Raw genomic sequence first — 24,966 nt, forward strand, 5'->3', positions numbered from 1 at the left:
ACCGTGGTCTCCTCCACGGGCTGCAGCGTGGAACCCTGCTCCACCGTGGTACTCCATGGGCTGCAGGGGGACATCCTGCTTCACCATGGTCCTCACCACAGGCCGCAGGGGACTTCTGCTCTGGCGCCTGGAGCACCTCTCCCCCTCCTTCTACACTGACCTTGGTGCAAGGCTGTTCTCTCACTCCCTTGACTCTCCCGGCTGCTGTGTGGCGCAGCGTTTTTTCCCTGTCTTAAATATGCTCTCACAGAGGTGCAAAACAACATCGCTTATTGGCTCGGATCTGGAAAACAATGGGGCCCTTCCCAAACATGGGGCAGCTTCTAGATCTTTCTCACAGAAACCACCCCTATGGCTCCCTGCTACCAAAACCTTGCCACGTAAACCCACTACATATGGAAATAAGAATCTGTAGGAATATATATATATACTCTGACTGAACAAGTACGCAGGAGTTGTGTAGTGTGTCAAAAGGTTGTGGGTGACTCTCTTCTCAGGGGAACAGAGGGCCCTATTTGTCGGCCTGACCCTACCTGTAGGGAAGTCTGCTGCCTCCCTGGGGACAGGGTCAGGGACATTGCCAGAAAGCTTCCCAAACTTGTTCACACCTCTGACTATTATCCTCTTTTGATAGTCCAGTCTGGCAGTGATGGCATTGAAGAGAGAAGCCTGAAGACTATAAAATGGAACTTTCAGGGACTGGGACGGTTAGTGGATGGAGTGGGAGTACAGGTGGTGTTTTCGTCTATCCCTACGGTGGCAGGGAGGGATACAGAGAGGACCCGGAAAGCCCATCTGATAAACACGTGGCTCAGAGGCTGGTGCTAACACAGAAAGTTTGTTTTTTTTGACCATGGGGCGCTTTACTCGGCAGTCTAGGAGAAAGCAGTCTAGGAGGTTTCTGGAGAGCGTGGAAGATAGCTTCCTGACGCAGCTGGTTAGTGAGCCTACCAGGGGAGGTGCCCCGCTAGACCTTCTGTTCACAAACAGAGAAGGACTGGTGGGAGATGTGGTGGTTGGGAGCTGTCTTGGGCAGAGTGACCATGAAATGGTAGAGTTCTCCATTCTTGGAGAAGCCAGGGAGGGGACCAGTAAAACCGCTGTATTGGACTTCTGGAGGGCCGACTTTGAACTGTTCAGGACAATGGTTGGCAGAGTCCCTTGGGAGGCGGTTCTGAAGGGCAGAGGAGTCCAGGAAGGCTGGGCACTATTCAAGAAGGAAATCTTAATAGTGCAGGAGCGGTCTGTCCCCACGTGCCCAAAGACGAGCCGGCAGGGAACACCGGCCTGGCTGAACAGAGAATTGTGGCTTGAGCTTAGGAGAAAAAAGAGTGTTTATAATTTTTGGAAAAGAGGGAGGGCCACTCAGAAGGATTATAAGGATGCTGTGAGGCAGTGCAGGGACAAAATTAGAAAGGCCAAAGCTCATCTGGAGCTCAATCTGGCTACTGCCGTTAAAGACAAGAAAAAATGTTTTTACAAATACGTCAACGCAAAATGGAGTGTTGCAGGAAGAACGGCCAAAAACATGACAGACACTAGTATGGTCAGATCATTCACCCTCTTTATTACACGAATAGCCTGACCTTTACAGTGAACTTAACAGGGGTGGATAGTGTCTCACACAAGATTATTGGTCAAAAGCACTCAGACAAACAACTACAAGAAAACAACCCCACCTGCAAGAAAACAACCCCCTTGTGATTAGCAGTCACCTAGATCCCGTCCTTGAAGCCAGCTGCTGGTAACAATATTTTTCTGAATTCTTCAATTGGGCGATGTGGGAACACTGTCATGGGAACTTCTCATAGTTGTCCTGGTGGCTTGGTTTGCTCAGCTGCAGCAAGTCATGGGATCTTCAATGTTTCAGAAATCCCTCAACAACGGAGGACTAAGGAGAATCTCCATCCTTTACTGGATGCGGGGGGAAACTTAGTTATAAGACATGAGGAAAAGGTAGAGGTGCTTAATGCCTTCTTTGCCTCAGTCTTTAGCGGCAAAACCAGTTGCTCTCTGGATACCCAGTACTCTGAACGGGTGGAAGGGGATGAGGAGCAGAATGTGGCCCTCACTATCTATGAGGAAATGGTTGGCGACCTGCTACGGCACTTAGATGTACGCAAGTCGATGGGGCCAGATGGGTCCACCCGAGGATACTGAGAGAACTGGTGGGAGAGCTGACCAAGCCGCTTTCCATTATTTATCAACAGTCCTGGCTATTGGGGGAGGTCCCAGTTGACTGGCGGCTAGCAAACGTGATGCCCCTCTATAAGAAGGGCTAGAGGGTAGACCCGGGGAACTATAGGCCTGTCAGTTTGACCTCAGTGCCAGGGAAGCTCATGGAGCAGATCCTTTTGAGTGTCATCACACGGCACTTACAGGGCAACCAGGTGATCAGGCCCAGTCAGCATGGGTTTATAATAGGCAGGTCCTGCTTGACAAACCTCATCTCCTTCTATGACAAAGTGATGCGCTGGGTGGACGAGGGAAAGGCTGTGGATGTGGTCTACCTTGACTTCAGCAAGGCTTTTGACACAGTGTCCTACAGCATTCTCCTCAAGAAACTGGCTGCTCGTGGCTTGGACTGGCGTACACTTTGTTGGGTTAAAAACTGGCTGGATAGCCGGGCCCAAAGAGTTGTGGTGAATGGAGTCAAATCCAGATGGAGGCCGGTCACTAGTGGCATCCCCCAGGGCTCGGTACTGGGGCCAGTCCTCTTTAATAACTTTATCGATGATCTGGATGAGGGGATCGAGTGCACCCTCAGTAAGTCTGCAGACATCACCAAGTTAGGTGCGTGAGTTGATCTGCTCGAGGGTAGGAAGGCTCTGCAGGAGGATCTGGATAGGCTGGACCAATGGGCTGAGGCCAACTGCATGAAGTTTAACAAGGCCAAGTGCCGGGTCCTGCACCTGGGGCGCAATAACCCCAAGCAGAGCTACAGACTGGGAGATGAGTGGTTGGAAAGCTGCCTGGCGGAGAAGGACCTGGGAGTGATGGTTGAGAGTTGGCTGAATATGAGCCAGCAGCGTGCTCAGGTGGCCAAGAAGGCCAACGGTATCCTGGCTTGTATAAGAAGCAGTGTGGCCAGCAGGTCTGGGGAAGTGATTGTCCTCCTGTACTCGGCTCTGGTGAGGCTGCACCTCAAGTACTGTGTTCAATTTTTGGGCCCCTTGCTACAAGAAGGACATGGAGGTGCTCGAGCGAGTCCAGAGAAGGGCGATGAAGCTGGTGAGGGGTCTGGAGAACAAGTCTCACGAGGAGCAGCTGAGGGAGCTGAGGTTTTCTAGCCTGGAGAAGAGAAGGCTCAGAGGTGACCTTATTGCACTCTATAGGTACCTTAAAGGAGACTGTAGCAAGGTGGGGATTGGTCTATTCTCCCACATGCCTGGCAATATGATGAGGGGGAATGGGCTAAACCTGTGCCAGGGGAGGTTTAGTTTGGATATTAGGAAGAACTTCTTTACTGAAAGGGTTGTTAGGCATTGTGTTGTGGTTTAACCCATAGCACCCTACCAGCTACTAGGAAGAAAATTAACTCTGTCCTAACTGAAACTAGGACACATTGGAATGGGCTGCCCAGGGAAGTGGTGGAGTCACCATCCCTGGAGGTCTTTAAAAGACGTTTAGATGTAGAGCTTAGGGATATGGTTTAGTGGAGGACTTGTTAGTGTCAGGTCAGAGGTTGGACTCGAGGATCTTGAGGTCTCTTACAACCTAGACAATTCTGTGATTCTGTGATTCTGTGATTCTGTGTAAATAGGAAAATTATCTGCTGTTGGCCCAAAGGGGGCAAAAACCAGGAATTCAATGCTTCCAAAATGTACAGGTAGATTTTACAGAACTCCTTAGAGTAGATAGATTTAAATACTTATTACTCTTGGTAGATCACTTGTCAGGGTGGGCGGAAGCTTTCCCTTCAGTATCTGCTACTGCAAACATAGTAACTGAAGTTACTATGCGCGGCTGCGGCTCCAACCAAACGGCTCTGTGCTGTGTTATTGCGGGAGGGGGGGGGTCGGGGTTGGCTCCGTTTCCCTGCCAGGAACCCTCGCTGCAGCTGGATCAGAGGTCCTCACGAGAGGTCCTAACGAGAGGTCCTAACGAGAGGTCCTCATTAAAATGGATAGAGCAACTGGAATGCATCGAATTCTGCCTAGGAGTAGATGAAGAGCGAGTTGAGAGCTTTTGGGTAAGGATTAAAGGGCAGGCTACACTGTTGTGAGTGTTTGCTACAAGCCACCTGATCAGGAAGAGGAAGTAGATGTAGCCTTCTACAGACAGCTGGAAGAAGTCTCACAATCACACGCCCTGGTTCTCATGGGAGACTTCAACCACCCTGATATCTGCTGGGAAGACCATACAGCTAGGCATAAGCAGTCCAGGATGTTTCTGCAGTGCATTGATGATAACTTCTTGACACAGGTGCAGTCAAGGAGCCAACAAGAAGAGGTGTGCTGCTGGACATTGTATTAAAAAATAAAGAAGGGCTGGTTGGAGATGTAAAGGTTGGGGGCAGCCTTGGCTACAGTGACCATGATATGGAGTTCAGGATCTTGTGAGGAGGAAGCAGGGCAAAAAGTAGGATTGCGACCCTGGTCTTTGGGAGAGCAAACTTTGGCCTCTTCAGGGTCCTGCTTGGAGGAACCCATGGGTCAAGGCCCTAGAAGGAAAGAGGGTCCAAGAGAGCTGGTCAGTATTCAAGTATCACTTCCTCCAAGCTCAAGACTGATGCATTCCTGTGAGCAAGAAGGCAAGTAAAGAGGGCAGGAGAAGTGCATGGATGTGAAAGGAGATCCTGGCAAAACTCAGACAGAAGAAGGAAGTTTACAGCATGTGGAAAAAGGGACAGGCCACTTGGAAGGAATATAGGGACATTCTCAGAGTATGCAGGGTTGCAACAAGGAAGGCCAAGGCCCATTTGGAATTAAATCTGGCAGGGGATGTCAAGAAGGGCTTCTTCAAATACATCAGTATCAAAAGGAAGACTGAGGAAAATGTCGGCCCACTGCTGAATGGGGCAGGTGCCCTGGTAATGAAGGATACAGAGAAGGCAGAGTTACTGAATGCTTTTTTTTTGCTTCAGTCTTTACTGCTAAGACCAGCCCTTGGGAATCTCAGCTCCTAGAGACAAGAGAGGAAGTCTGGAGAAAGAAGGTGTTTGGAGGAATGGGTTAACTAACATAGCCGTTTGGTGGGCTCAGAGGCACCCTATTAGACATGCTTGAGCTCCAGGCCTTGGTACAGAGAAGATCAAAGAAGCGCAGTGAGGATCATAGCATGGTGGTAAAAACTGCACCTGCACAAACCCTTGATTAAAAACAGGCGAAACCAACAGGCCAGTGATCTCCTGGCATGGACACTGTTTAGCGGTTCCTGTGTCCCCAGTTGTGTGCTTCTGCTTGGGTGTTGCTTCAGGGATCCCTCAGTTAGTGAGGTAACAAGAATAAATCTACTCTTCACATTTTAGCAATGAGTCTGTGGTTGTTCCTGCTGCCTTCCTGTACTGATTCACACAGAGGACTTTCCTTTGGTCAAGGAGGATTGGGTTAGAGATCATTTAAACAAACTTGACACCTACAAATCCATCAACCCCAATGAGATGCATCCACAAATGGTGAGGGAGCTGGTGGATGTTATTGCTAGGCCACTCTCCATCATCTTTGAAAGGTTGTGGAGAACAGGAGAGGTGCCTGAGGACAGGAAGAAAGCAAATGTCACACCAGTCTTCAAAAAGGGCAAGAAGGATGACACAGGAAGCTACAGGCCAGTCACCTTCAGCTCCATCCCTGGAAAGGTGATCCTGGAGGTCATCTCCAAGCACATGGAGGCTAAGAAGGTGATCAGGAGTAGTCAGCAGGGATTCAGCGAGGGGAAATCAAACCTAAGCAATCTGAAAGCCTTATATGATGAGATGACTAGCTGGGTAGATGAGAGGAAAGCAGTGGATGTTGTTCATTTCAGCAAGGTTTTTGACACTGTCTTCCATAACATCCTCATAGACAAGCTCAGGAAGTGCAGCCTAGATGAGTGGACAGTGAGTTGGATTGATAATTGGCTGGATGGCAGAACTCAGAGGGTTGTGCTTAGTGATGCAGAAATTAGTTGGAGGCCTGTAGCTAGCGGTGTCCCCCAGGGGTCAGTACTGGGTCCAGTGTTCAACTTATTCATCAGTGACCTGGACGATGGAACAGAGTGCACCTTCAGCAAGTTTGCTGATGACACAAAGCTCGGAGGAGTAGCAGATACCCAAGAGGGCTGTGCTGCCATTCAGAGGGACCTGGACAGGCTGGAGAGTTGGGCAGAGAGGAACCTCATGAAGTTCAACAGGGGCAAGTGCAGGGTCCTGCACCTAGGGAGGAATAACCCCAAGCACCGGTACAGGCTGGGGAGTGACCTGCTGGAGAGCAGTTCTGCAGAGAGAGTCCTGGGAGTCCTGGTGGACACCAGGCTGACCATGAGTCGGCAATGTGCCCTTGTGGCCAAGGAGGCCAACGGTATCCTGGGCTGCATTCAGAAGAGTGTTGCCAGCAGGTCAAGGGAGGTGATCCTCCCCCTCTACTCGGCCCTGGTGAGGCCATGTCTGGAGTATCGTGTCCAGTTCTGGGCGCCCCAGAACAAGAGGGACATAGAACTACTGGAGCGAGTCCAGAGGAGGGCTATGAAGATGACTAGAGGACTGGAGCACCTGTCATTCGAGGACAGGCTGAGAGAACTGGGCCTGTTTAGCCTGGAGAAGAGAAGACCAAGAGGGGATCTTATCAATGTGCATAAATATCTGAGGGGAGGGTGTCAAGAGGATGGGGACAGACGGTTTAGTAGTGCCCAGTGATAGGATAAGAGGCAACAGGCACAGACTTAAACACAGGAAGTTCCATCTGAATATGAGAGGGCACTTCTTTACCGTGAGGGTGACAGAAAACAGATTGCCCAGAGAGGTTGTGGAGTCTCCTTCTCTGGAGATATTCAAAACCTGCCTGGATGCCATCCTGCGCAACGTGCTCTAGGTGACCTTGCTTGAGCAGGGGGTTGGACCAGATGATCTCTAGAGGTCCCTTCCAACCTCAACCATTTTGTGATTTAGTTAATGTCAACATATTATACACAAGGAGAAAATTTAGTCTTGGCATAACTGAGAGTCCAACTGATGGAAAAAAGCAGTTGCACCTGTTTCCTCTAGAATTATAACTAGTTGTTATTCCATGGATAAGCAGGGCATGGTAACATTTCAAATGTCTTCCTGTGTTAGGAAGTATGGGTGCTAAGGGTAGAACTGAAGCCAAGATGTTTCCTATTGCCTGGAAAAATGTAACTGTCCATGTACTTACATGTGTTTTTCCATGTCAGCATTTCTTCATTTCTCTCAGTGAAGCACTAATGTTAGTGACATTACTGGTCAGATTTTGGAGCTAGAGAATTTGGATTTGAAGGACTTAACAAATCATTTTGATTATTGCTATGATATAGTCATGCACTCAGCTCTGAGACTAGCCTTCATCTCTTTGATCTTTATCCATTTACCAGTATAAAGAATCAAATTCTATTGTAACTTTAAGGAAATTTGGATGGTTTCACTAAGGTGTCAGTGTAGTTTTTTTGCTTTTTGATTTGTTTTTAAATGGAGTTTGAGCTAATTAAGGGAGTATGTGTATGTGTATGATAGACTTTCATTGCTTTAAGTGCTGAGGGGAAAAACCTGTGTTTTCTAACTTTTTCCCAAAGCTGGGAAAAAGCAAGGCAACCTTGAAGAAAAAAGGGAGGCTTGTAGCTTGTGTAGTCTTTAGCTGAGAAAATAAGGAAACCTTGGAGGAAACAGAGACTGGTAGCCTTGAGCTAGCAGAAGCAGAGAAGATAGGGGATGAAAGGTAAAAAACAAGAAGGAGAAAACAGCTGCAGGAAGATTCCAGACTGACCTATGGTAACCATTTGCTCATTAAGGGTCCTTAACATATTAAAATCACACCTATCAACATGATAATGTATGCTAATGTGGGATTTTGTGCCCCACCCCTGCTGGTCCTCTGTAATGCACAAACTCAGTAGAGATAAGTTAGGTGAGCTGGTACAGCCAATCAAAAGTAGCCAGAGAGATAGTTTTCACAAGTTTGCTGGGTATAAATGATGGTGATTCAAGCCAGAGATGTGCTTGCTTTGCAAAAGATTGCCAAGCACCTGACTCTGCAGAGTTATGTCTTTAAATAATTAAAAGACCTTTGTGTGAATTCTGATTCTGTGCGCTTATTGGCAGGGTGCACTGGGCATGAACCTATGGACAACATAACTGCTTTTGACTTGAAAGTTGATTAGACTTATGTCCTGGTTTCAGTTAGGACAGAGTTAATTTTCTTCCTAGTAGCTGGTAGAATGCTATGTTTTGGCTTAGGATGAGAAGAGTGCTGATAACACCCCTATGTTTTAATTGTTGCAGAGCAGTGCTTACACCAAGCCAAGGATGTCTCAGCTTCTTGCTCTGTCCTGCCAACAGGCAGACTGGGGGTGCAGCAAGAGCTGGGAGGGGACAGACCCAGGACAGGTGACCCAAACTAGCCAAAGGGGTATTCCATACCATCTGACGTCATGCTAAACAATATATAGGGGTGGCTAGCCGGGGGAGGGGGCTGGACTGCTCGGGGTTAGGCTGGGCATCGGTCAGCGGGTGGTGAGCAATTGCATTGTGCATCACTTGTTTGTACACATTATTAGTAGTAGTACTATTATCATCATTGTTGTTATTATTATTGTTATTATTATTTTCCTGTCTTAATAAACTGTCTTTATCTCAACTCACAGGCTTCACTTTCCTGTTTCTCTCCCCCGTCCCAGAGAGGGAGGGGGGAGGGTGAGTGAACAGCTGTGTGGTGTTTAGGTGCCAGCCGGGTTAAACCACGACAACTTAGAATTTATTTTCTTCTTTCCTTTACTCTCAGGTGTGAAATACTTATGTTTCAAAGGGAATTTTTACTTTGGTTGTAAAACCAGGATCTATACTGCAGACTTTTTATTAATACTTAGTTATTAGTTTGAGTGGATGATCTGATGAAGGTATGTTATTCTGTGTTAGCTTACAAAGCTATCAGAGAGAGAAGAATGTGAGGATTTTCTGCTTATTCGTGCAACTGTCTAACTTCTAACAGGCTGGAAAGAACAACTTCAGACCTCACCCCAAAGTTGAATCCAGCGTTATCAGAATAGAGCCAAAGAACAAACCACCACTTATCAACTTCCAGGTAAAGCATTGGATACTCTAATATTAATGTTACATACTAATAACAGTATTTAATTTCATTTGTTTTTCTTTTTACTTTCTTTATGCTGATTTCACTACTAAGTATCCATTGGCATTTACAGAACACCAAAATACTCCTCTACTGATCAGGCATGCATTAGTACATTACCTGTATGTGCCACCATCAATTTAGGTGCAGCTCGCGTGCTGGAACAGGCTCCCCAGAGGCATAGTCATGGCACCAAGCCTGTTGGAATTTAAGAAGCGTTTGGACTGTGCTCTTAGTCATACGGTCTGAATTTTTGGGTAGACCTGTGTGGTGCCAGGAGTTGGACTCGATGATCCTTGTGGGTCCCTTCCAACTCGGAATATTCTATGACTTTCTTATAGTATTTCTGACAAGGCTGAAGTACCATCTCCATGTCAGTTGGAGAGTTGTTACTCATAATGCTCCTTTCATAGTACTTCCCATCTCCTAGAGACTCTTCCAGCTGATGAGTTTGTTACTTATGATCAAAAGAGTGCCTATGAGGACTCTTCATAGACAATACAGAGTCATCTGAAGATAAGACGTTATAGGATAGTATTCTTCAAGTTAATTTTTAAAATACTTCGATCTTCAAGACCATTTCAGCCTTGCCCAGCATTAGCCAGATTTTCTTGAAGTATCTGCCTTCTCAGCAATTAAGATCTAGCCAGTAGTGCCTAGGCACAAAAAACAACAATTGAAATGTTTTTGTGGGTGAAGTTTTTTTTGTCCAAGGCTGAGTGGTTTTTGTATTAAGAAAGATACTTTCCTGAAAGATTTTTGTGTTCAGTATTGTTGTGAAATTGTCATTAGTGTTTGTTCTTGTTTATAGCAGTTGTATGTTCCTTTCATTGAACATTTTAATTTCAGGAATGTGGTTGTCTAGTAAGGATAGCCTTTGTTAGGATAAACAAAATACTCTCTGTAGCCTTTAAATAACTTTTATTAGAGGTAAATTTATCAGAGTTTCAGAGTCCATCCAGCTAACCATTTCTTTTGTGCAAATGTCTAGCAGTGTTATATACATGCCAGCAGAGTCTGGGATAAATCACGATGGAGAACTTATCAGAAGAGTTTGTGACCTCAGCATATGAAACTTTTTAGAAGAAAACTCTACTGGGCAGTTGTTCAAAAAGAACAGCTCTCTGTAGTTTAATTATATTATTTTATTTTTATTGTAAAGATTAAGAATCAGTTGAATAAAAAACAAGTTCAGTTTTCATTCTAGACTTGTATTCCTTTCAGGTCAAGAGCTGTAGAGCAGTTTCTGGATCATAATTACCAAATTCTTTGTTCCTTTTTAATATATTAAATTCTATTCCTGTGTACTGTGACCTAAATACTAACATAAGAATAAAAAAAAATCAGAATTGAAAAGCTTAATATGTTAAAGCCTTTCTAAGAGAATTTCAGGAAGGGAAGAATTTAACTGTTATTAAAGAGAAATCTAAAAGGGTCATTAAATTACAGTGGAAAAAAAATATCTGAGGATATTGTTAATATCTTGGCTGCACATGTCTCAAGGCCTGACTTTTTCCCAAAAAGCTAGTAAGAATTTTTTTTGTCTGCTTAGCAATAGTGCTGGTGATTAATTTACAGTGAATGAGCTGAGATACAAAAATTCAGACAATGAGAAAACAATCCATAAAAGAAGAAAAAATACAGCTTATCTCATGAAAGAAGAACTCTTCTAAAAGCAGGGAAAGAATAGATAGTTTAAATTAACCTTATTCTATGCTACAAATAGAAAAGTAATTTGCATCTTTTTCTGTTGACAGGAAATACCTGAAAACTTCAAAATTGTGGTGAAAATACAGACAATCCTAAGATACTGATTACTCTGAAAAACGAGCCTGTTCAATTAATATAGATGACTTCATTAGGTAAATCTTTTCTCTTTAGGCCTTCCTTTTAAGCTTCTTCAGTTGTACCTCCTTCTATACCAATGTTGTACAGATTGGTATTGGGTTACATAGGGAAAGTACTAACCCTGGTTTCCTCTGAATATCAGACAATTTTTGCTTCCCAGTCCTAAACATGACAAAGCATATAAACCTTATATATATTTCAACTGCTGCTTACAGTATTCAGAACAAACTAAAGATTTCTACTTCTGTAACTTGTGTACTAGGTACTTTTATGTATCTTCTAAAAATAGCTCTAATAACAGAATTGGTTATTGTAATTTCTCTGGAGACTTATGCAGCCCTTCCCTATCCATCTGTCTTGAGAATTAGGCCTTGATCTATACTAAAATTTCCAAATTATGCTAATTGATTACTATATTCTATTCTTCTGGTCAGTAATTTAAGTTGGAACAGGAATCCTCTCCTAATTAAAGATAAAATTCCTCAGCATAACAATTAATGCAGCTATTACTCTTTAACAAGATGTGGTAAACCTGGTAGGATACAATATAAATAACTGTGCTGGAAATATACCTACATCTCTAAAATGGCAAAATTAATAGTAGCTTCTAGTATAACCTTTGTAACATTTTTTATAGCACTTGAACAATGACTGCTTTTGTGGTATTTTTGTAACTTCTTTGCCAGCCAGTATGTCTTGGAAATGACCTAATCAGCAATATAAATTAGCAAGAAATTATAACATAATTAAAAAATATTTTAAAACTTTCTTTTGAGTTGAAATGAAGGTCTCTTCCATTTGTCCTCTGGTACCTACCAGCATTCCAGATCTGTTAGTAACCTGCTTCCATTAGAGAAATCCAAATAAGTGTTTTTCAGAAACAAGAACATTTATCTTATGGGCTGGGTGTGGGATAGTTATGAAAGCATCATTGAGGTACCTAAAATTACCACTATCATCTCCTCCCTCCCCCCCCCCCCTTACTGCCATCAAACCCCTTGTAGGAATCAGCAGAAAGTTAGCAACTGGGCAGATGATTTTTCTTTTTTTTTTTTTTTTTTTTTTTTTGGTCAACTGTACAGTAAGGCAGCTATTTTCATAAGAAAATAACTTTGTCTCTCAAGTCACTGAGGATCACTGAGGATCTAAAATGATCAAAGCTTTCAGTGAAGTTTGGATTCAATAATGCAGTTTGGATTATTTTATTGGATTTATGTGGCAAGGGTTTGGTAGTGGAGGAGCTGCAGGGGTGGCCTCTGTGAGAAAAGTCCAGAACCAAACCAATGAGCAATGGTGGTTGCGTCTCCGTGAAAGCATATTTAAGAAGGGGGGGGAAGCTGTGCAACAGCAGCTAGGAGAGAGGCGTGAGAAAATGTGAGAGAAACAGCCATGCAGACACCAAGGTCAGTGAAGAAGGAAGTGCTCCAGGCACCAGAGAAGAAGTTTCCCTGCAGCCTGTGGAGAGGACCATAGTAGAGCAGATCTCCATGCTGCATCCTGTGGAGGAGCCAACAGTGGAGCAGGTGGATCTGACCTGAAGGAGGCTGCATCCCATGGAGAGCCCCGCCATAGCAGACTCTGCATTGGAATTGCAGCCCATGGAGAGGAGTCAACACAGGAGCAGTGATCTGGCAGGAGCTGTTGCCTGTGGGGGACCTGTGTTGGAGCAGTTTGCTCCTGAAGGATGGAGCCTGTGGTACAGACCCATATTTGGAGCAGTTCTTGAAGAGCTGCTGCCTTTGGGAAGCCCATGTAGAATCAGTTTGGAAGGACTGCATCCCATGGAAAGGACCCCATGCTGGAGCAGGGGAATAGAGTGACCATGAAGGAGACAGAACAGCAGAGACAAAGCTTTAGGGACTGACCACAATCCCCCTTCCCCTGCACTACTTGGGGGGGGTGGGGTGGTGAAGTGAGGGTGTTTTTAGTTTGCTTTTAGTTTCTCACTGTCCCAGTCTGCTAGTGATAGGCAATTAATTATATTAATCTCCCTCAGAGTCTGTTTTGCCTATGACAGTAATTGGCAATTTCTATGTCCTTATCTCAACCCTTGAGCCCTTTCCATTGTATCTTCTCCCCCTTTTTCCTTTGAGGAGGGGGAGTGAGAGAGTGGCTATGGTGTAGTTTAGTTACCCAGGATGCTAAAGCCAGCACAGTCATATATTTTTTATTAAGGACAAGGCAGAATTTTCCCAATGAAATTTGTGTTAACTTTGTATCACGGCCATCAAAAGAAAAATCTACTTTGATTTGTCTTATGATTCATGAAAACAGTAATTATTAACTTTATAGCATCATGCAGGGGTAAAGGCCTAACTCTGTATTAACAAACATGAGTCATCTGTTTCATGGGTGGCATTTCTTTTTCCATAAAACCACAATAAATAGAGAAGAAACATTACCAAAACCTTTTCCAAAATTCAACTTAATTTTATTCAAGTGTACTTGAATTTGCAGGCATCCTGAAAGAGGCATTTAACAACTCTAGTACTGCTTCACTGCCTATCAAAACAATTTGAGTGATGGTTAAGTAGCCACAGCAACACTCACAGACCAACACAGAAGGAACAAATGTAGGAGCTTTGCATCATGCTCTTTATAAATGTTTTTGTTTTACAGCGCACAAAACAGTATATGCTTCTCAGAGTACTATACAAATAATGTCAGCCCATCAGAGCAATGGGTTACAGGAATTCAAGTGGTGTAACCAGCCATATCAATTGTTTACTTATCTTAATTCTCACTGCTTCAGTCTCAGTGTTAATCTAATATTTACAGCAGGCTCTATCACAAAGGTCTCTTAACAGCCTCTAGACATAATTTTGACTTCCATCTGGTACCTGACCAGCCATGATGTTTCTTTGAGATCTGCTGCAAAACAAAAGTCAGGATAGGGATCTGAGGAACATCTTCCTACCTTACAAATTTGCACAGAATGGCCATTTCCAGAAGTAAATACTCATTCTGAAATCGGAGGCCTTTTTAGTAGTGCAACAACTTGCATGTGTTTACAAAGTGTACCCCTTCCCAAAGCAGAACAGACTCTTCATAGAAGTAAATTCTCATCTGTAATTCAGTTAATAGCTTAATTTATTCAATACATTATGTAAAATCTACATTGTTGTTTCACTTTTCATGTTTACACACAGGAGGATTTTTTTTTTGATTTTTAACCACGATGCGACAAGAGCTTCTTATAGGAGATGCAAACATTAAACACTATGAGAATTCCTGTCTCATTTATCTTGTTTTTCATTGCATTCCCTTTATTTCCCTCCCAGTCTGGCTCAAATGAACAAGGTTTGTTTTCAACAAGTAATGTTTAAACAGTTCCAAGTGAAAGTCTGACGATAGGAAGACTGGAAACAGGGAAAACTCCTAGAGGGGTCTATAACTCTTCATTTGACAAGTTCTTATGTGAAAGTCAATCTTTTGGATACTGATTTGGAAAAGTAACTTGAGTGACACCAACTAAAAAGTGCTGATATGCAATCATTGTGGGAATTCAGGTACTTGATACTTGAGAGATTTCAACTAGCACTAGGTAGAGATATGCAAATCCTCAAATGATGCAATTTCACCCCTCTTTTCATCTGTTGGCACTGTATATAAAGGGAAATATAGGTATTAACTGCTTTTTTTTTAAAAAAAAAAAAAGCAACAAAGCTACTCAAACTGCCTGCAAACTACAGTTAATGTACATGTAAGTTTGTCATGGATCAAAAGCCAAATTTTAACAGTAGGTGAAAAGCCAATATGTATTTCTTTAGCTGGATCCTTGAACTTTGATAGTTATCCTATCCATATACAGAGCTCAGATTGTACCTTTTTTCTGACAGCATTATCATCCCATACCACATACTACATATCAGCATTATCCTGTCACAACTCTCCTCAGTACTTAAACATTAACCTTTTTATACATCAACTAATTTATATTTTTGTTTTTTGATTCTTTTTTTCCTTGAAAAAAAATGTTTGAATTGCATAACCATTCTTTATGGTATTCAAATAAATCTAGATTCCATATTTTTTACAAGGAGGATGGAATGTCCAGCTGTTTGTCCACTCTAACAGCTCTTGCAGTTTCTGTTCAAGTGATGTGGCACATCCTGTGAAATGAATGATCTAGCTACCAAAAAAAAAAGTCTCAAAGCACATTAAAAATGCACACAGACTAAAAGTAATTAATATTGCCTAAGTAATGTTGTTTATTAAGGCTGTGCTTCAGAAAGAGGATGTTTAGAGTTAAGTAGCCTTCATCAAGGCACAGAATGGGAAGAGGTAAGCACAGCTGTCTGTAGAAGAGAAATTATATACGACCATGAGTGAGGTGTGCATGCACGCAAACACAATTTAGAACTGCACAGCTAGTCTTTGTAACAAAACTGAACACGGTTAAAAGGAAATATAGTGACTTTCTAATGGCCACAGTTCTACTTCATTATTAAAAACTTGGCAAATATTTCCAAAAGTAAAATTCACAATTTGAATAAATGAAATATTTTAAACAAAGTGCTTCATGGATCTGAACCCTGCATGGTTGTACTGACTGGTCTAGAAGCATTTCGTAGATGTCATAGGAGCATTTCACACAAAAACAAAAATGTAATTCAGGTGAATAAGAAACAGGACATTTCCACAGACATTTCTAATGTTTTCACACTTGCAAGTAGTTGAGTTCTTACGGCCACTGGTTTTGTAACAAATGTATGCTACAGCAGTAAGGGTTTGTGGATTCCTTTAGCAGCAAAGGCCCATTTCAAAGGGCACGTGGTCTTTTCGGGTTGATCTGTTTACTGGCCTGTTCCTCCTCTTGTAGAGCTGCTCGGAAAGATTTCACTTTATCTTTAATGAAAAAGAGAGAATGAGTACTGATGTGCTTGTACCCAACAAAGATCTTGAAACTAAGCCCTGAACTCCACAACCCTGCCCTAATGCACAACACAGAAAATTCCTCCACAAAAACAGCTGAAGCTACAAGAAACTCCAAGAGGATTAAGATAAGCTTAAATTCAGTACTCACCATACAAACAAGTTATTTAGCAACTTAGTCCCTTCTTAGATGCTACCCCTGTCTCTAGGCAGGATAGATTTGGAAACTACACAACTGCACTCCCAGTATGTAACTTGTTTCTGCTTAAATTCTGCTTCTAACTTACAGAGTACAGGAAGATATACACAGCATACTTTCTTTTCCTTCCCAGCAGCTTCTGAACCATTCTTAAAAGCAGACAAAATTGTATCTTAGTGTATGATCAACAACATTCTCCCCTATTTTGTGCTCCCCTCTCTGCACTGCACTGGTGCAGCTCCACATTGAGTCCTGTGTTCAGTTTTGAGTGCCACAATACAAGAAAAACATAAAACTATTAGAGTCCAAAGGAGGGCTACGAAGATGGTGAAGGGTCTGTTGGTAGATGTTAACATAGTAACAGGTGTCTTGGCAGTGAAACCAGTACTGCTACTAGCAATGCATACCATAAATGCTCAATTTAATCTAAACAAAGGATAGTTAGGAAAATATTATGGGTATCTGGGACATTATTGCTAGGTGAATGAATAGTTTGGAAACTAAGGTTTGGACTGAGACCAAGGGCTCATAGAGCATGCGCAAGTAGATGAGGTAAAAAGTTCAACTCTGATGAAGACCTCTTACTTCATCCCGATGACCACCCAGACGATCACCAGAGAGTACTACTCAAGCGCAGAAGGACTGATAAGATAATTAGCATACGAAGCGGGGCTAGGTGGAGCTAGGAAATGAATATGCATAGATGTGTTGAAAAACTTAATGCATATGTAATATTTTAGGAGATAAAAGAGAACGTGAGTGAACAAATCGGACAAAGTTAGATTAGGGCAGACATGCCCCTAACTTCTGGCGCCTAATAAAAGCACCTTCATATAATCACTCTGTGGTTGTGTCTTTGTGAACACTAACATTTTGGTGATCCAGATGGGACCTTGTGGGCACTGCTGAGGCAGCTCACGAACTGATCACACTCCAGCCGGCACCGAGGAGTTTCTCGGGGAGCCATCGGCCGCAACTGACCCCGCTGCTCACAGCGTACCTCTAGAAGGGTAAGAGAAAAGGTGCTTTCTAGTAACTGGTACAGATCTGGTCTGGGAGCCTGCTGGTCAGACACAGTGAAAGCCACACACAGTTGGGCTAGGGAATTCCCGGGTTAAGCCTAGGCGTATGTCCGTAATTATGGACAAAAATTATGTCCGTAAGACAGTCGCGAAAGTGCTGCAGGTTCAGCATCAGTGGTCTGGTTTGGTAAAAGGTTATAGCTATAACAAATGGAAAAACTTAAAGGTATTCTGGGCGGCAATACTCCTGTACCACGATCTTCCCCTTTGGGCTGTTTACTAGCACACTGGAAGGAGGGAGGCTTTGGACAGGAGTTACGAAAAGGTAAACTAGTTGATTACTGTAATGTTTGGTGGCCACAGTATGAACTAGAAGATCAAGAGAGTTGGCCAAGAAATGGAACCTTGCAATACAATACTATCTTACAATTAATGTTATTTTGTAAGTGAGAAGTCAAGTGGGATGAGATTTCGTATGTAGAACTATTTTTCTATTTGCGAGATAAGCCTGAGTGGCAATGCACTTGCAGGATAATGGTGGCTAAAATAACTGTTGATGACCAATGTAAAGCATGCACAGGAGAAAAGCGGTGTATAGGGCATCAAAGGTTAGAGAATGGTATGTATTATAGACGGGACGATGGAAATACAGATTTGGAAGTAGTACCATCAGCCCCATTAGAACAAGGGCAGGCTGTCAGGGAAGAAAGCAAGGACAGTGGGGGGAGGAGGGAGAAGAAAAAGGAGCGGTAGCTTCAGCTACCCCGGTATCATATAGAACCCAACGACGAGACCAGAAAGGTGCTGCCAAATGCATGATAAGAGAGAAAGATGGAATAAGACAAAATAAAAACATAATTGCTCCACTTAGACAAGGAGTAGGGACAGAAGGGCCAGTATACATGTATGTTAAAGTTTACTCCAGGAGACCTAGTAATTTGGAAACAAGCAGCAGGAACGTAGCAGGAAAACACGGATAAAGTAGCTAGGGTAATGAAAATGATCATTAAAACCCAGAATCTGGACTGGGATGACCTTCAAGTAATATTAGATACATTAATGGACTCAACAGAAAAAGTTATGGTGTTAAGGGCAGCTATAGAAAGTGAAAGAGAGGATATCAAGAATAGCCTGACCCTCTTCAGAATCCAGCTGGCCAAGGAACTGGAGATCTGGACAACGCAAGGATAAATACAGGTACCCAGAAGTCAGTATTTGTTGTTACAATACGTAGATGATATTTTGATTGCCACAGAGAATGAGTCGCTCTGCACCTAAATAACCATTGAGATTTTAAATCAGTTAGGAATGGGCGGCTATAAAGATTCAAAAGAAAAAAAAAACACAAATAGTTTGCTCGACTGTAACATATTTGGAGGGTGAGATTTCTCAGGGACAAAGAAGTCTGGGCATCAAGAGAATAAAAGCTATATGCGCTATCCTGGAACCTCAAAATCTCCATGAGATAAGGGCCTTCTTAGGAATGGCTGGGTGGTGCAGATTATGGATAATGGATTACGGACTCATAGCTAAGCCCCTTTATGAAGCTCAGAAGGCATGGAATTTTATTTGGGGAAAAATACAAAAAGAAGCTTTTAAGAAACTTAAAGATGCTCTAATGAAGCCACCAGCTTTGGGTCTACCAGATTTATCAAAAGATTTCCAGTTATTTGTACATGAAAGACAATGACTAGCATTAGGGATACTAACTCAGCGACTGGGAAGCTGGAAAAGACCTGTGGGATACTTTCCCAAACAGTTGGATGCTGTAAGTGCAGGATGGCCCTCACGTTTGTGGGCAGTAGCAGCAACAGTTCTCTTAATCCAGGAAGCAAGGAAACTTACCTTGGGAAAACATATTGAAGTTTTTGTACCACATATGGTAACAACCGTTTTAGAGCAAAAGGGGGGGCCGCTGGTTGTCACCCAGCCGGATGATGAAATATCAGGCAATACTAACTGAACAAGATGATGTAACCTTGAAAATGACTAACCTGTTAAATCCAGCAGTATTTCTAGGAACTGTTCCCGAAGAAGGACCATTGGAACACAATTGTGTGGAAATAATCGAACATACTCATGCTAGCCGCGAAGATTTGAAGGATGTACCCCTTGAAAGGTATGACTGGGAACTTTTTACTAATGGTAGTAGTTTTGTGGAGAATGGAACACGATATGCAGGGTATGCAGTAACAACCCTGAAAACAGTAATCAAAGCAAAATCTTTACCACCTGGAACATCAGCACAGCGAACGGAACTGATAGCCCTAATTCGAGCACTGGAACTGAGTAAAGGAAAGATGGTAAATATTTGGACAGATTCAAAGTATGCCTTTGAAGTGGTCCACGTTCATAGAACATTATGGAAAGAAAGAGGGCTGTTGTCTTCACAAGGGGCCAATGTAAGATATCAAGAGGAGGTGTTAAATTTGATAAATGCGGTACATAAGCCAAAACAAGTGGCTATTATGCACTGTAAAGCCCATCAAGGAGGAACCTCGAAGATATCAGAAGGGAATCCGTTGGCAGATTGAGCAGCTTGACAAATTGTTTGGAAGGTGTGGAAAGTGATGGCTTTGGTACCACTCAAGGTAGGCCCCACTCGTCTTAATCTTCCCAAGGAACCAAGATATTCACCAGAGGATGAGAAATTAGCAAATCTCCTAAAGGCCCAAAAGAACTCTGATGGATGTTATGTAACCACTACGGGCCAGATAGTAATACCCCCCTTGGTGATGCAAGAAATACTTCATACAAAACATAATGAGTGTCACTGGGGCGCAGAGGCAATGGTAACATTTTTGAAATGTAGCATTATCTCTATGCATATGTTAACAATGGCAAAATCAGTAATGTCAAAGTGTGAGATTTGTCTGAAAAATAATCCAGTAGCAAGAAAACATGCTGAAATGGGAAGAGTCAGAATAGGAATAGAACCGGGAGATTACTGGCAAGTTGACTTTGTAGAGTTACCTAGGACTAGGGGATATAGATATCTGTTAGTAGGGGTTGATACCTTTTCTGGATGGCCAGAAACCCTTCCCTGCCACACCAATCAAGCTAAAGAGACAGTAAAGTGGTTATTGCGGGAAATTATTCCGAGGTTTGGGGTACCGTTAGGAATATCCTCGGATAGGGGACCGCACTATATTGCATCTGTGGTTAAAGATGTAAGCCGGCTATTAGGAATTTCTTGGAATTTACATACTGCATGGAGACCCCAATCTAGTGGACAGGTAGAGAGGATGAACCAAACACTAAAGGGACAGATTAGTAAAATCTGCCAGGAAGCCAAAATACAATGGCCACAAGCTTTGCCTATAGCCTTATTGAGAATAAGGATAAAGCCAAGGAGTGGAATGTCAGTAAGCCCATACGAGATTATGTATGGAAAGCCTTATGAATCCCCAGAACCAAATCCTAATATGCACATAACAGGGAACCAGGATGTTTATAATTATGTATTATCTCTTAGCAAAACTTTAGTTCAACTTCAGAGTGTTTTGGTGTGAAACCGACCATTGTCACTGGAAAATCCTGTCCACGATATTCATCCCAGAGACTGAGTGTACATTAAAAATTGGAACAAAGAACCCCTGAAAGAACGGTGGGCTAGACCTTATCAAGTATTATTGACTACTTTTACAGCTGTAAAGGTAGAAGGGGTGGATGCTTGGATTCATTATACTCGGGTGAAAAAGGTTCCTGAACTTTGGTCAGTGTGAGCATTCGGAGATACAAAACTACAGATGAGACGCGTATAAACATACAATGTTGGGGTTCTTAATAACGGTAATGATAGCAGCAATTGTTTTGTGCAAATATCTTGTAATTGGGTTTCTAGAAATACCAGAAAAGTATAAGAAAAAGGAAATATTTAAGGGAGGAAATGTTACCTTGGAATGTGGAATGCAAGACGATAAACCAATAACAATTAGCTCTCTACAGGTGGTCTGGGAGAAAATAAATGACTTCGGACAAAGCCAGGAAATATACGTAAACACATCCAGGGACAATACAGGATTGAAAGCTGGATGGAAGGGGAAGGCGTACGTAAGTAATACCCTAGAATTGGGCCAACAACTGAGAGGAACTACCATCCTAACCCTGTTTAATGTTACTAATGTCAATGAGGGAAACTACCGGTGCATAGTAATACATGAAAATAGCACAGATTATGGGATAAGAGAAATATTGGTATATCCAAAATTGGATAAAGGAATATTGGTAGCCCGACAAAAAGGATCTAAAAGAAAAAGGGAGGACCAAGTACCATGGACACAAGTGATATAGATCCCACACAGGCAGCAGGCAGAGAATTTATTGGTAGGATTAATTAAAGATTTTGCCATAATGAAAGGAACTGATAGAATTACTGCTTGTATGCCCATTCCAAAAGCAGCAGGGGACCCGCTTGAGTGGGGTATAATAACCTCCCCACTGCCCCAAGTAGAAGGAAATAAAACAATTCAGTGTAAAGAAGGATGGGATAGTGCTTGGACAGTGAGTTTACTGCAGAAATTCCAGTATGGAGGGAATACATCATGGTGTATTAAATGGCAGGGAAAGCAGAATGGAACTGATCAGGTTTATACAGTAAGCCGGGTTGACAGCAGTGGTAAACAAGAATCAAAAGAGGTAGCTTGGTGGATCTGTGAGAAGAAATATACTTGTGACAGTAATAATGAAGATATCAAGCACTTACCCCCAGTATTGATAGCTATTAGGGCAGGATGTGCTTGCCGAGGAATTAAGTATAATTCGGAAAGAAGTAGCCAGGTAAGTCAAATCACAGCAGATTGTAACTATACTACTGTACAAAGTCCAGGACAATTTGTATGGGCAGCCAGGGATGGAACTTGGACTACACACCTGCCGATAAATGGGGAAGTAAAAGAAATAACTTTAGGACTTCCCACACTGTCCAATATGGAAAAAAATCTCCTTTTAAAGGAAAATTGGAAACCCTACAAATTAGTAGAGCAAAAAGAATTTTAGAAGGGGCAGATGAAGATATATGGCATGAACCCTCGGATGGAGTAAAATTCAGTTGGGCATTAGAATCTCTATTTGCACAGATAGCTAATTATCGAAATAGGGAAATGATTTATAAACTTACAGGACAAGTAAGTAGGCTCGCGAGAGCCACAAAAGAAGGCTTTAGAGATCTTAATATCCAACTACAAGCTACAACTAAAATGGTGCTACAAAATTGGCATTAGATACACTGTTATTAAAGGAACATGGAGTATGCGGATTTCTAAAAGATCGTATTGATCATTGCTGCATCCACATTCCAAATATGACTGCTGATGTAGAACATGACATAGAACAACTGGCTCAAGTGGAACAAGATGCAGAACAGGAAGAGAAAGATATGACAACAAGCTGTTTGGATAAAATTTTTAGTGGATGGAATATTAGTAATTGGGCTAAATCCTTACTGGAAATGGTAATTATATTGGTAATTGTAGGGGTATTAATTTGGTTAACATTTGTAATGCTGAAAAGTCTGATCCTAAGGAAGACAACCTGGAACCGGAAAGTGATGCAGACCATTGCTGGGCATATGGACCCACATCCTCAATACTCTCTACCGGCATATGATAATTTAAGAGAACCTGAGTAATCCAGGGGTTAAAGATGGCATCCACTCCAGATTAAATGAACCTGACCAGAGAAGTGCAAATGACATAAAGCACAAGTAGTGGATTTCAGATTTATGGAATGTTGTGACAACCCTAATCTTTGTAATTTTCTTGATTATGTTACTGGTGTGTGCTGTGTGTGAGACATTTTAATTAGTTAGTGAAAGCATTTGCCCTCCTTGAAGGAGTGAAATACTTTCAAAGGGGGGAAATGTTGGTAGATGTTAACATAGTAACAGGTGTCTTGGCAGTGAAACCAGTACTGCTACTAGCAATGCATACCATAAATGCTCAATTTAATCTAAACAAAGGATAGTTAGGAAAATATTATGGGTATCTGGGACATTATTGCTAGGTGAATGAATAGTTTGGAAACTAAGGTTTGGACTGAGACCAAGGGCTCATAGAGCATGCGCAAGTAGATGAGGTAAAAAGTTCAACTCTGATGAAGACCTCTTACTTCATCCCAATGACCACCCAGACGACCACCAGAGAGTACTACTCAAGCGCAGAAGGACTGATAAGATAATTAGCATACGAAGCGGGGCTAGGTGGAGCTAGGAAATGAATATGCATAGATGTGTTGAAAAACTTAATGCATATGTAATATTTTAGGAGATAAAAGAGAATGTGAGTGAACAAATCGGACGAAGTTAGATTTGGGCAGACATGCCCCTAACTTCTGGCGCCTAATAAAAGCACCTTCATATAATCACTCTGGTTATGTGTCTTCACGAAAGCTAACAGGTCTACAGGGGAAGATGTATGAGGAGCGGCTGAAGTCACTTGGGTTGTTCAGCCAAAAGAAGAGGAGACTGAGGGGAGACCTCATGGCAGCCTACAGCTTCCTCATGAGGGGAAGAGAGAGGCAGGCACTGATCTTGTCTCTCTGGTGACCAGCAATAGGATCCGAGGGGATGGCATGAAGCTGTGACAGGGGAGGTTCAGGTTGGATATTAGGAAAAGTTTCTTCACTAAGAGGGTGGTTGGGCACTGGAACCAGTGCCCAGGGACGCGGTCACGGCACCAAGCCTGCTGGAGTTCAAGAAGTGTTATACAACACTGTCAGACATACGGTTTGATTTTTGGGAGGTCCTTTCTGGAGCCAGGAGTTGGGACTCAATGAGCCTTGTGGGTCCCTTCCAACTCAGGTTATTCAATGATTCTATGATTTTCCTATGAATGCATTTTGTGATTATATTTTTGAAGTTTTTCACTGTAAATGGATAAACACATCATTTAAAAAAAATTAATCATAACTGTTATAAATGAAGTCTCAACTCAATCTGTATTTAGTAATATTTATAAAAGATAAGCAAACAGCACTGAGTGCGCAGGGAGTCTATGCTCTACCAACACGCACACACGAACATCAAACATTCTAAATATACAGAACATTGCATGGCGTCTCCTGAATCACCCTTCTTTGTTCCCTGTAAACTTTTTTACATTCCTGATGGCCTCATCGTTAAGAGTCTGATGTTATCATCAACCATGGGGCTTGCCGACCCACATGGACACACTCCCACATCTCCCCCTTCTTTATTAATATCAACCATTTTCTTGACACGAATTATTATGCCATATATCACATAACTATCAGGAGAGAGGGAGAAACCTGAGAAAGGAAGCATGGCATTCCTTCATATTTCTATTCCTCTTCGCCCCACTCTCCTGTGACAGGTCCAAGAAGATGAAGGAAAACATAGTGACAGCGTGAAGAAATTAGTTCCAAAGTGAAAGGAGAAAAAAAATGAAATATGCAGTGACCATTATGTGCCACCAGCAGAACACAGAAGTTACTGGGAGAATCTTTGACTTCCCTTCTGTAAAGCTATGGAAGCATCATCCTGCCTGTAAAGACATGAGGATCTCTTAGGTAACCTTTACCTCCAGTGTCTTGTTTCAAAAGAGGTATCTAATAACCTTTAGAAGAACAGAGAATCACCTAAACTGTGTTTTCTCACTGCTGGTGTCTCAAATTGTCTCTTCCTGAAGAGGAAGCTGCCATTTAGTTTGTAAGAAGCAAAGGAACATACAACCAATTCTTTGCTGAGCAGGCCACATCTGATTTGCTTAATGCATTCTTATAACCTACA

At 42.5% G+C, this 24,966-nt stretch overlaps 1 protein-coding gene across 8 annotated transcripts in view; it reads right to left on the minus strand.

Annotated features, from left to right (window-relative positions):
- Positions 1–13,532: 13,532 nt before the first annotated feature.
- The window catches only part of LOC311426276 (kinesin-like protein KIF2A), a 109,105-nt gene continuing 97,671 nt past the window's right edge, over positions 13,533–24,966 (minus strand). For all 8 annotated transcript variants that reach the window (XM_084502534.1, XM_084502537.1, XM_084502538.1 and 5 more), the window contains one exon: positions 13,533–15,971. In XM_084502534.1, the coding sequence (XP_084358660.1) occupies positions 15,886–15,971 (86 nt within the window). In that variant the 3' untranslated portion in view covers positions 13,533–15,885. The remainder of the gene's footprint in view (positions 15,972–24,966) is intronic.

The sequence above is a fragment of the Aythya ferina genome, assembly GCF_964211825.1.
Source record: "Aythya ferina genome assembly, chromosome: W".
Taxonomy (NCBI): Eukaryota; Metazoa; Chordata; class Aves; order Anseriformes; family Anatidae; genus Aythya; species Aythya ferina.